This window comes from Balaenoptera ricei, chromosome 3, assembly GCF_028023285.1.
Source record: "Balaenoptera ricei isolate mBalRic1 chromosome 3, mBalRic1.hap2, whole genome shotgun sequence".
Taxonomy (NCBI): domain Eukaryota; kingdom Metazoa; phylum Chordata; class Mammalia; order Artiodactyla; family Balaenopteridae; genus Balaenoptera; species Balaenoptera ricei.
The window spans coordinates 115,855,661-115,868,988 of NC_082641.1; the positions used below are offsets into that span (position 1 = coordinate 115,855,661).

Here is a 13,328-nt window from a genome sequence, read left to right on the forward strand (position 1 = left end):
ACCTCAAATCATTTTGGATTGAGAGTAATTTCTCTTATCTTTAAAAGTTTCCAGAAAAGATGACTATTAGTGGAATGTACGTGTCTGCCTACTGAACCAGAGCTGAATGAGAAAATGCTAATACATCCTGCAATGAGTTCCCTCAGTTTTCTCTCTGACAGTTTCTAAAGATTCCCCCAGATAATTTCTAACAGAGAATCAACAACATAAATGATCCAACATAACGAATACCCAAATGTGGTTTAAATACGTATGGTGCATATTTTTCTACAATGGAAATGTAATATTCTGAAAAAGGTGTAAATAACTTGACAGAGCAACAAGCATGAGGCCTCATTTTTGTGTGTGTGTGAATATTTTCTCCCATTCTGTAGGTTGCCTTTTCATTTTGTTGCTTTTAGTATTTCTTTTTTAAAAAATTGTCATTACTTGAATTGGGAAATTGGAATTGACATATATACACTATTGATACTATGTATAAAACAGATAACTAATGAGAACCTACCTATAGCACAGAGAACTCTACTCAATGCTTTTTTGGTGACCTAAATAGGAAGAAAATCCCATCCCCAAAAAGAGGGGATATATGTATACGTACAGCTGATTCGCTTTACTGTACAGTAGAAACCAACACAACATTGTAAAGCAACTATACGCCAATAAAAACTTTAAAAACAAGCAACAATAAAACCCACTTTAGCTTCAAAATAATAAATAAACAGTCATTACTTTGTTTATTTATTTATTTTTAATTTTTTGGCTGCACCACAGGGCACGTGGGATCTCAGTTCCCCGACCAGGGATCAAACCCACACCCCCTGCATTGGAAGGCAGAGTCTTAACCACTGGACCACCAGGGAAGTCCCATATTTTACTTTTTTAATTTAACTTTTATTTTATATTGGAGTATAGTTGATTTACAGAGGCTTCAATTTAAAGAAACTGTTCCTCACTCTGTGCTAAGGAGGAAGAGTATATAATTCGTCAGCCCAGTAAAAAAGTCAACCTCTCTTCCTGTAAACTTTGTTTTTTGTAGAATAATAAATCAAGATAAATGTATTAAGTCCTCACTATGTCTTCTTTAGCAGTGTATTAGGTTCAGAATAAGTATGACACAGCTTTAAGAGTTTACAGTCTAGTTGAGGCTTTAAAGAGTTTACAATACACCAGAGGGGTAATTCAATGTCTTGGTTTTGAAGGCTTTCCTTCTGGCTAGGTTGAAAGCTGCCAAAAGGAAAGTTAAGAGTAAATGAAGGCAGAGTTGGTATCAAAGGAGGACTCACTTTTTCTTTATACCCATAAGTGAGAATATACTGGGGAAGAAAAGAGGAAGTATTCTAGAAGAGGGGTCAAGGAGGAGTATTTAACACTGATAAGCCCAGGAATTCCTAAAATCCTCCCTGAAGTCACCTAGGCAATAAATGTGCTCATGCAGTAAACTGGAGAAATGAGATGACGAGTGTTTCCAGGGCGTTAAGGAAGGCAAGGCAGGTCTGTTTCCCCTGTTACTGTGTCCAAATCAAACTCCTTGTCGATGCTGGGATAGTATTTGCCCTGAGGAAGAAGTGAAAGGATGTGTGATGCCAGTGACAGGAACACATCCATCTTCCATCTGGTCACCGACTGTTTCCTGTGATCCTCTATTTTAGGTAGAGAAATCTGTTCTTCTCAACTAGACTGTGAACTTTCAGAGACGTTAACCTACATCTTTTATTCCTTCTATACCAGCCCCACACTACCCACTCAGAGTATTTAAGATAGGACTAGGCAAGGAAAAGCATTTAATACAGATTTTAAAAGTTATTTCTTAAAATACAAGCTAGGCAGTCATTACCCACAAATTATTGAATGCCTGAATGTTCTCAAACCTATGTTTTATTAATTATCCAATGAGAGTATAAAGACATAAGCCTAATTACACAGATTATAGTAATGTCAATAAACTACCAAAACCCGAGTGCTTTGGGACTCGGCTTAAACGTTTCTCAAAAATCTTCTCTAGGTCTTTCCCCGCCCGCTGCGGGCCTCTCTAGCCGGTGATTTGCCCGGGCGCCTCTGTGCACTCGGCCAACGGCCTCTGACAGCGCCCACCCGAGCGCCCCAGGAGCCGGCGAGCGGCGGTCCTCGCCAGGGACTTTCAGCAGGCCCAGGGGGACAAAAGTGGCTCCAAATCCAGCACATGCGTATTGAAGCAAGTTAAAGGATTTAATATGAAGCACAGAAACAGATAATGCCAAAAAGCAAGCAGTAGTTGGTACACATTTCTGGAAAAGCAGTTTCCGTGTTGTTTCGTACAACTCCAAAAAAATTCAGATCTGTAGCGGAATTGTTGTGTAAAGTAAACTGAACTACAGGGAGGCAGTATTCTAATAGCTATTATAAACGTGTATTTACTGTATTAAAAATGAGTAAAAGAACAAGCAATGACACATCACTAGGAAGAGTGAGTGGGGCAGCATTTCCTTCTCCCAGTGCTGCTGAGATGGCGGAAATTAGTCGAATTCAATATGAAATGGAATACACCGAAGGTATTAGTCAGCGAATGAGGGTCCCGGAAAAATTAAAGGTAGCACCACCAAATGCTGACCTGGAACAAGGATTCCAAGAAGGAGTTTCAAATGCTAGTGTGATTATGCAGGTTCCAGAGAGAATTGTTGTAGCAGGAAATAATGAAGACATTCCATTTTCAAGACCAGCAGATCTTGACCTTATACAGTCAACTCCCTTCAAACCTCTGGCACTAAAAACACCACCTCATGTACTTACGCTAAGTGAAAGACCACTAGATTTTCTGGATTTAGAAAAACCTCCACCAACCCCTCAAAATGAAGAAATCCGTGCAGTTGGCAGGCTAAAAAGAGAGCGCTCTATGAGTGAAAATGCTGTTCGCCAAAATGGACAGCTGGTCAGGACTGACTCCATACCTGTGTTGCGTGGTGGGTCTGCTGCCGCCACCTCTAACCCTCATCATGACAACGCCAGGTATGGCATTTCAAATATAGATACAACGATTGAAGGAACCTCAGATGACATGACTGTTGTAGACGCAGCTTCATTAAGACGACAGATAATCAAACTAAATAGACGTCTACAACTTCTGGAAGAGGAGAACAAAGAACGTGCTAAAAGAGAAATGGTCATGTATTCAATTACTGTAGCTTTCTGGCTGCTTAATAGCTGGCTCTGGTTTCGCCGCTAGAGGTAACCTCAACTCTCAAAAATATTGTCTCAACAGCTGGAAATATAAAGAATTTGCAAACTTAAAAAAAAAAAAAAATCTTCTCTAATCTCCCAGGGCTGTTACGATCCCCCTGCTCTCGTAGTACCCCGTGTATAGATAGCTACCATGCATAACGATGAAGGCCTGTTTACATCCACAAGACATGAACTCCTTGAAGGCAGAGACTGGGTCTTATTCACTGCAGAGGTTCCAGCGCCAAGCATAGCATCTGGCACAAAGTTGGAGTTCAATCAATATTTGCAAACTGTAGATGTAGAATAAGTCTAGCGATAACAAATCTTTGCTTGGAAGTGGTGTGTGGATCTGAATAGTAAGTGGCGCCTGTACTCCCTGAACTCAGTACTTAAAGAAACAGAATGTCAAACTTCTATCTGAAATATAAGAGCCAAGGCTCAGGAAATCTGCATGAGCCAGAGAACAAACAGAAACACCTTGGTTCTAGGGGAACCTCAAGGGTAAGGTGGATTTTTATGGCTCACATGTTATTTGCAGATACAAGTTGTGCCAGTAAAAGTCAGCTAACTGGGCAGGTCCTGAGAGTGGAAGAAAATGCCCTACTAACTTCCACTTAACGAAGTTGGCAAAGTTCTTCGAGCAAACAGCTTTTAGAAATGAAAGGCCAGTCTTCCAGGGCAACCAGCCTCTAGGAGATTGGGACTCATTATGACTCTACTAGAAGAAAAATCAGACTCTCTATAAAAGGCCAAGGCAGGGCAGAACTTTGTCTTTTTCAGTGAGCCAAATTCTTCTTCTCCACCCAAAAGCAACAGTTACTGTGTTACTGATTTGGAGGCAGTCTTCCTCATCCCAGGATCCCAGAAGATGCCCTCTGCTTTTTTACAGCAGTAGGAGTCCCTGACTTCTAGACACTGTCACCAGACAATTGTATCCTGAGGATTCAAGTTTTACACCTTTCTATTCCCTGCAAAGTTTCTCAATTCAAAAACAAAGACAAATATTTTAATGTGTATATGGGTGTGCATGTTTATCCCCGGCTGATAGGACTTTTGCGTGACCTATCTTTACTTCTTTCTTCCTTGTTCCATCTTGCCTTCTAACCTCCCTTCCTCTCTCTTTCTTTCCTTTCTTTTTTTTTTTAATAAATTTATTTATTTAGGCTGCGTTGGGTCTTCGTTGCTGTGCGCAGGCTTTCTCTAGTTGTGGCAAGTGGGGGCTACTCTTCATTGCGGTGCGGTGCACGGGCTTCTCACTATGGTGGCTTCTCTTGCTGTGGCTCGTGGGCTCTAGGCACGTGGGCTCAGTAGTTGTGGCGCACGGGCTTAGTTGCTCCACGGCATGTGGGATCTTCCCGGACCAGGGCTGGAACCCGTGTCCCCTGCATTGGCAGGCAGATTCTTAACCACTGTGTCACCAGGGTAAGTCCCCCTCTCTCTTTCTTTTGGCCTATTTGCTTATCTGTATTTTCTAATATTCTACTAGGAACATACATTATTTGTATAATTTTTTCAAATGGGTGAGAAAAGGTAAAAACTTTTTTTTTTAATTATAAATTTATTTATTTATTTATTTTTGGCTGCATGGGGTCTTCATTGCTGCACGCGGGCTTTCTCTAGTTGCAGCGGGCTGGGGCTAATCTTTGTTGCGGTCTGCAGGCTTCTCATTGCGGTGGCTTCTCTTGTTGCAGAGCACGGGCTCTAGGCGCATGGGCTTCAGTAGTTGTGGCACGAGGGCTCAGCAGTTGTGGTTCATGGGCTCTAGAGCACAGGCTCAGTAGTTGTGGTGCACGGGCTTAACTGCTCCACGGCATGTGGGATCTTCCCAGGTCAGGGCTCGAACCCGTGTCCCCTGCATTGGCAAGTGGATTCTTAACCACTGAGCCATCAGGGAAGCCCTGGGTCCCTATTCTTGAGGAATGCACTGTAAGCCAGACAATTACAACATGGTTAAGAGTTTAGAAAGAGGCAGAGTGGGACTATGCCTTTTCATCAGAATCTAATTCCCCAGCTCCCCCAAGAAACTGAGAGGGAGAGAGGGTACATGATCACTGACAAAAAGACTATACAGATTGGAAAATTTGCAAAGCTGTAGCTGAAGCCTGGCATTCCTGACTGGCACTGACCAGCAGCTCTGTCTCCTATACCATTAGGCCCTGCCAGTGTTCAGATGAAAATTTTCCAGGGGAATGGGTGTCTGAATGGTGCCCATGCACCTTACTACACAGAATAAGCATGCTCTCAGCATATCAAACTGATGAGGAACTTCAGCAGTAGCATCACAGGCTCCTAGAGAGAGACAGGTACAAGCTAATCATGCCTGCCATAGCCATGGAACATTTCATGCAAGTTTTCAGGCAAAGCCCCTCCATACTCATATGTCTTCTAAAAAATACTCTCTCTCTCTCTCTCTGATTCCAGGGAATTGAGAAAGAAAGTACAAAACCAGGATTTCAGCTGCTTCTGGAAGAGCCAGGAGCTCTCAGAAACAGATGTTAAATCTAATTTTGGAGCCTAATAAAAATGTTGGATATCTAGCTTGTTAGAATGAGTCTGGGATATGGCTCATAAGTCAATGATTCAGTGGAACCTAAACCTACAGTATTGTGTGGAGGGACTTCAATTCCTCCACAGAGCAACTGGTGGGAAACAGCTCACAGATATCAGATGTTCACTCATCCTCCTGAGAGGCCACAAGGAGCAGCTACTTGCTCATTCATTCAGACCTACAATAAAAGTGTCTCTGATGTTGGTAGGACATGGACTGTCAAATAATGCCCCTGGAAGCCAGGAGTCCTGGGACTCTTATCCCAGCTCCTCCAAGGACTTATTTTGTAGCCCTGAGCATGTCAGTTAACCCCTCTGTGCCTCAGTTCTGCCATCCATAGAAAGGGACTCCTGCTGCCTTCCTTTCTGGAAGAGATATAGAGATCACATTGGAATATTCACCCCCATGTTTCAGAAGTTAACTGATGATATTGTTCCCAGGTCAGGAGGGATGGAAAGGAAAGTGGAAATACATTATCAAAGTATAGTGGAAAAAGCTCAAGTTTTGAGCCATCCAGCCCTGGGTTTGAATCCTGACCCTACCACTTACCAGCTGTGTGAAATGAGGCAAGCTTCTTTAACATCTCTGACCCTAGAGTTAAATATAATACATAAGACAGAGAATAATTCCTGTCTTATAGGACTGCTGTGAGGATTCAAGATAATATATGCATGGTGCCTGGCACAAGTAGGGACTGAAAATAGTAGAAATATTAAAATTTCTGACACCTACATAAGCCCGGAGGAGGTCACTCTTCTATAAATTTACCTGAGTCAGAACCAGCCCACAGATCAGAGAGTTGGGTTAAAAATCTATGGAGGAAAAAAAAAAAAAATCTATGGAGGAATCTAACTTCCTAAAGATGATAGGAGAACAAAAGCAGACAATTTCACACTGCTCTCAGCATCCTTCCTCAACCCTCATCATATAGAAGGAAACTTTCCACCTTCACTCAGCCATGGCCTTGGTATCACTCTGACAAGAAATCTCTTGTCACCCCATGGGACCTGGCTTCATAACCTGACTACAGAATACTGCAGGGAAGGGAGACACAGGATGTTGCAGGAAGGGCTTGCAATTTTAAACATGTGGTTTGGGAAGGTTTCACTGAGGTGACATTTGAGAAAAGACCTGAAAGAAGTAAGGAAGTAAGACATGCAGACAGCTGAGGGAAGAGAGTCTAGGGAGAGGGTAGAACAAGTTACAAGGGCCCTAAGGCAGGAGTATGTCTGGTGGATTCAAGGAACAGCAGGAAGACAGAAGCAGAGTGAGCGAGGGGAGAATAATAAGAGGATGGGGTCTGGGAAGGGAGAGCCTTCACATGTGGTCTCTGAAGTGACAGTCCTCCCTTAGGCCTCAGTTCTCTCTTCTAAAAAGTAGGCATAATGGTAATACTCAAGAATAGCATACTTGAAAGGGTAAAGTAAAAAGACAACATAGTAAACAATCTAATGGACTAGGAATCAGAAGACTTGGGTTTTAGGCCTATATCTACTCTAATTGGCTATGTGGCCTTGGGCAAGTCACTTCTCTAAGCCTGTTTTCTTATCTGTAAAATGGAACGATCTTGGTTAACACAGATTTTTCTAATCTGAAAAGTTATATTGTGCATAAAGTATTTTTCAACAAATGGCTGGAACAACTGGATATTCATATGCAAAAAAAAGAACAGTTATTCAATACCTCATTCCATATAAAAAGTCAAATTGATCACAGACCTAAATATAAAACTTAAAGTTATAAAACTTATAGAAGAAAACATAGGGGAAACAATTAAGAACTTGGGTTAGACAAAGATTTCTTAGATACAACACCAAAAACATGTTCCTTTAGAGAACAAATTGATAAGCTAGACTTCATCAAAATTTAAAACTTCTGTTCTTGAAAGGCACTGGTAAGAGAATGAAAAGACAAGCCAAACTGGGAGAAAATATTTGCAAAGCACATATCTGATATAAGACTTTCTGGCCAAAGTATATAAAGAACTCTCAAAATTCAATAACAAGAGAACAAACAACCCAATTTTTTTAAATGGGCAAAAAAACTGAAGAGGGCTTCCCTGGTGGTGCAGTGGCTGAGAGTCTGCCTGCCAATGCAGGGGACACGGGTTCGAGCCCTGGTCCGGGAAGATTCCACATGCTGCAGAGCAATGAATTCTGTGCACCACAACTACTGAGCCTGCGCTCTAGAGCCCGCGAGCCACAACTACTGAGCCCGTGCACCACAACTACTGAAGCCCTCATGCCTAGAGCCCATGCTCTGCAAAAAGAGAAGCCACCGCAATGAGAAGCCTGCGCGCCGCATCTAGAGAAAGCCCGTGTGCAGCAACAAAGACCCAACGCAGCCAAAAATTAATTAATTAATTAATTAATTAATTAATTAATTAATTAATTAATTTTAAAAAGATAACTGAAAATAAAATTCAATATCCTTGAGTCTGGGATATTGAAAGCCCAGAACAAGATGATCAGCCACTATGTGTGCTTAAATGATCTTGTATTTTTAAAAAGGAAAGCTAAACTCACCCCTTGATCTTCCCAAGGTGGCCCTTCCATTCCAATTAAAACAGACATTTATTTTGTCCACAACATATGGTCACTGCAGTCTCTGGGCCTTTGCCCCATGGTGCTCGTCTTCTGTTCTGAAAAGCAACCAGTTTTTTTTAATAATTAGTTTTTATTGTTTTTTTAAAATTTTTATTGGAGTATAGTTGCTTTACAATGTTGTATTAGTTTCTACTGTACAGCAAAGTGAATCAGCTATATATCCCCTCTTTTTTGGATTTACTTCCCATTTAGGTCACCACAGAGCACTGAGTAGAGTTCCCTGAGCTATACAGTAGGTTCTCATTAGTTATCTATTTTATACATAGTATCAATAGTGTATATATGTCAATCCCAATCTCCCAATTCGTCCCACCGCCCCCTTCCCCCTCTTGGTGTCCATACGTTTGTTCTCTACATCTGTGTCTCTATTTCTGTTTTGTAAATAAGATTTTATGGCTGAGTAATATTCCACTGTATATATGTACCACATAAAAAGCAACCAGTTTTGATCCATAATTTCCTTCAAGGTCTAGTTCAAGGTTCACCTCCCCTAAAAAGCCTTTTCTCAGCAGACCTGACTCACATTGTGCCTCCAGTCCTTGGGGCCCCTCAGTGCCTGCACACAAAGTCATCTATTCCTGCTGCCCACCCCTTCTCTATTTCTACACATAGTACTCTGCTTCCAGGCTGCCAGCCTGTCCCTAACAAAACTGTGCGCACCTCACCAGCAGATTCAGGCCTTTTCATCTCTTGACTCTCCCTGAGTGTCTAGCATGGGGCCAGATCTACTTGCTAAGTAAAGAAAAGATAACCTAGAGAATTTCTATCAGCTAGAGAAGATTCAACCTTTAGAAATTACCCAAATTTCTCAAATCCTAATATATAACAGAATTGAGAATCCCTTTGTCCTATTAACCTTGCCAGAGCAAGGAAATTAAAAATTGGTATACAAGAAGGAAAAAGAAAATACTTATTATTTACCTTCTCATGAGTTCACATTCAGCATCTGTTTTCTTACAAAGTTCCAAACAGCATCACTGTTTACAATTACTAAGAGCCGCATTCATCAAGTAGATACACAATATTTTACTGATCATTTCTGAGGCTAGATGTTTAGATCGCTTTAAAGTATTATATGATATATGATATGATATTACATTACATTATATAAGAAATGACACTGTGATCAAATGACACTGTGATAAAACTTTGACTGTGTTTTGGATTATTTCCTTAGGATAGATTCCTAAAAGTGGATCTGTCAGGTCAAAAGTTGCGAACATTTTTATTATGCCTGATGTATACTATAAACCCATGACAAATTCTTAAATACCTTTTGGCTCTAGGATATTATAATTCTACTGCTAAGAAATGGAAGCCCCCAATGGTAAACATTTTTTAAGGCAGGCAGAATAGTAAAAGTCAAGAAAGCAAGACTCTGAAATCAGATTGCCTGAGTTCAAATCCCAGTTCTATCACTTGCTATCTATATAGACATAAACAAGTTACTGAATCCTTCTGAGACAATGTACATAAAGAACAGGGTCTGGCATGTAGTAAGGGCTCAATAAATGTTAATCATTATCATTGCTTTTAGATTACCAAAAGAAGATGAATCTATAATTCGAAAAGCCAAGAATTATCCTCAAATAATACAGAGGAAATAAACATAAAACAAATGACAAAACAATACTCCTGTACCTAGAACATAAGTAAGCAGGTTCATTTACTGTGAATACTATTTACACTACTGTGGTTATTAATTACATATAAATAAAAACAAATACCATTTTATTGAGTGCCTGTTCTCTTTAAAAAACTTTACATACACTGTCTCATTTAATTTAATCACCACAACAACCCTGTATGGTGGTAGTATTAATAACAATGACAATTATAGCTAATAATTTCCAACTGCTGATTATGTGCCATGCATGGCTGTAGATAATAATTTATTAATCATTATAAAACCTATGAAGTAGGGCTTTTCATTTTACTATTTTCCTCATTTTACAGACAATATAATTGACGTACACAGAGGTTAAAGAACTTGTCCAAGGTTACATAGCTAATAAGGTAGATATTATTCTATCCACTTTATAGTTAAGAAAACTGAGACTTAGGGACTTCCCTGGTGGTACAGTGGCTAAGACTCTGCACTCCCAATGCAGGGGGCCTGGGTTCAATCCCTGGTCAGGGAAATAGATCCCACATGCTGCAACTAAGAGTTTGCATGCTGCAACTAAAGATACTGTATGCCACAACTAAAGATCCCCCATGCCACAACAAAAAGATCCCACATGCCACAATGAAGATCCCACATGCTGCAACTAAAGATCCCATATGCCACAAGGAAGATCCTGCACACGGCAACAAAGATCCCAAGTGCTGCAACTAAGACCCAGCATAGTCAAATAAATATTTTTAAAAAATGAAAAGAAAACAGAGATGGAAAGAAAATTGTCTATAAAGGTAAGTAACTGAGGCAGGCTTTGAACCAGTATCTGTTAGACTCTCAATCCACATTCTTTTATTCTACCACTCTGCCAACTTTATGTGGATTTTCTGTGTACAGAGAATGCCCTATATAGATAAAAAATGTTTAAGGCTGGCTTCCCTCATCCTTGCCTTCTTTTTCCACAAGCCATGGGATACTGCGGATGGTCTCATTTTAACATGTGCCTCTGAGAAGAATATAATTGGGAAGGCAAGCCCAACATGAAAGCCCATATACTGAAATGTGTCCTTTAAAATGATTCTTTCTTTCTCCCGAGGCATTATGTGTTGTAGTCCTTTGAGAATGCGTACCTGAGAGTTTCTAAGGCTTACCTTTCAGATACTTGGGGATTCCTAAACAGGTGCTTACAGCAACTCTTCTTCAAAAGATTTTTCAAACGGTTGCTACAGAAATGTCTCATATTTCCCTCTGCCTCAGAAAGTCCTCAAAATTCTCACCACTTGGAGAAACAAAAGCTGCTTCAAGCCTCTCAAAACACCTGGAAAATACTCACATTTATAAAGAGACTGAACCCACAGGAAGAAACTGGGATTTAAGTCCTAACTCTTGAATAAGCTGATTGCTTCATCTTGGACAAACTGTTTCCCTTCTCTGTGTCTCAGTTTCCTCTTCTGCAAGATGAGGCATTGGATTAGATGGTTTTCCAGGTCCACTAGAGCTCTTATTCAAGGACGAAAATTAACGTGAGTTTGGAGTCTATAGCAGTGCAATCCCAGGGGGGAACAATTGTATGAAAGTCCAAAGCCCAGATTTGCAACCATTAACAGAAACAGATTTGCAACCATTAACTGAAACCCACCAGGGCTGGTTTAACTTCAACAGGGAAGGAAAGTGCCCTGGGATTCTGATTTAAGAATGCAAGTCGGGCTTTCTTGAGACGCGCCTCGCTGGGAGAGTGTCAGGGGCACCGCGTCCCCGTGGCAGCCTGCAGTCAGCGGCTTCAGCTCGAGGCCCGCGTCGCCATGGCCACAGTTCCCAAGTTGCTGCAGCAGCAGGAGGAGGACCACAGCAAGCTGAGATCTGTATCAGTGGACCTGAATGTTGATCCCTTGCTTCAGATTGACATACCTTATGCACTCAGTGAGAGAGATAAAGTCAAATTTACAGTGCACACCAAGACCACGCTGCCCACGTTTCAGAGCCCAGAGTTTTCTGTTACAAGGCAACATGAAGATTTTGTGTGGCTACATGACACTCTTATTGAAACTACAGACTACGCTGGGCTTATTATTCCGCCCGCACCTGCAAAGCCTGACTTCAATGGCCCTTGAGAGAAGATGCAGAAACTGGGAGAGGGTGAAGGGTTTATGACCAAAGAAGAATTTGCCAAGATGAAGCAAGAGCTGGAAGCTGAGTATCTCGTGGTCTTCAAGAAGACTGTGTCTTCCCATGACGTCTCTCTTCAGCAGCTCTCCTCTTACCCTGTTCTCAGTAAAGATCACAACTTTCACATTTTCCTGGAATATGATCAAGATCTAAGCCTTAGGCGGAAAAATACCAAAGAGATGTTTGGTGGCTTTTTCAAAAGTGTGGTGAAAGCACTGATGAAGTCCTTTTTTCAGGAGTTATGGAGGTAGATGACTTCTCTGAACAAGAGAAGCATTTCCTCAGTAACTATTATGATAGGATCAAGGGTTCCTTTGCAAAGGCTGACAGAATGACCAGCACTCATAAAAATGTAGCAGACGGTTACATCCACAGCGCAGCCTGCTTGCATAGCCTGGCTTTAGAAGAGCCCACGGTCATCAAAAAGTACCTACTGAAGGCGGCTGAGCTATCTGAAAAACTTAGGAAAGTAGAGAGTCGAGTCTCCTCAGACGAAGACTTAAAGCTGACAGAGCTCCTCCGATACTACATGCTCAACATAGAGGCTGCTAAGGATCTCTTATACAGACGCACCGAAGCCCTCATCAACTATGAGAATTCAAACCAGGCGCTGGATAAGGCCTGGTTAAAAAGCAAAGACGTCAAGCTGGCTGAGGCACACCAGCAGGAATGCTGCCAGAAATTTGAACAGCTTTCTGAATCTGCAAAAGGAAGAGCTAATCAATTTCAAACAAAAGAGAGTGGCAGCATTTAGGAAGAATCTGATTGAAATGTCTGAACTGGAAATAAAGCATGCCAGAACGTCTCCCTCCTGCAAAGTTGCATCGACATGTTCAAGAACAACTGAACAAAGGATGTGAGTGTGAAGAAAGCCAGCATCACTTGCACTCAGATCATTACCACGGAAGATTTATTGCCTTTGACTTTAATTTAAAATTATGTGAATAAATATTTTGATTTCTAAAGATCTTAACACTTACCCATGTTGGTTTAAAAATATTTCTACTGCATGCTACTTGGACACAACTAATGTTTATGCATTTAATACCTCAGAGTGGGTAGAACCTAAGTACTGGGTTCTCCTCTAATTTGTCTTTCGTAATTAAGAAAGGGTGCGGGAATCTCATGCCTTCTGGAGCCTGTGTAAGGAGTGGCCTGGCACATGCTGCCTCACTGTTCCATGTACCCATGCCCC

At 41.2% G+C, this 13,328-nt stretch overlaps 1 protein-coding gene and 1 pseudogene across 1 annotated transcript; both read left to right on the top strand.

Moving 5' to 3' along the window:
* Positions 1–2,192: 2,192 nt before the first annotated feature.
* Positions 2,193–3,201, top strand: LOC132363797 (mitochondrial fission factor-like). The gene has a single exon (XM_059919492.1). It carries the CDS (start codon positions 2,405–2,407, stop codon positions 3,197–3,199), a length of 795 nt encoding a protein of 264 aa, XP_059775475.1. The 5' UTR covers positions 2,193–2,404; the 3' UTR covers positions 3,200–3,201.
* An 8,555-nt stretch (positions 3,202–11,756) lies between these two features.
* On the top strand, positions 11,757–12,980 carry LOC132363798 (sorting nexin-5-like; annotated as a pseudogene).
* Positions 12,981–13,328: the final 348 nt, after the last annotated feature.

Excerpts from the sequence above, each read along its gene's own strand:
- LOC132363797 (XM_059919492.1), top strand. The coding sequence starts at position 2,405 with ATGAGTAAAAGAACAAGCAATGACACATCACTAGGAAGAGTGAGTGGG.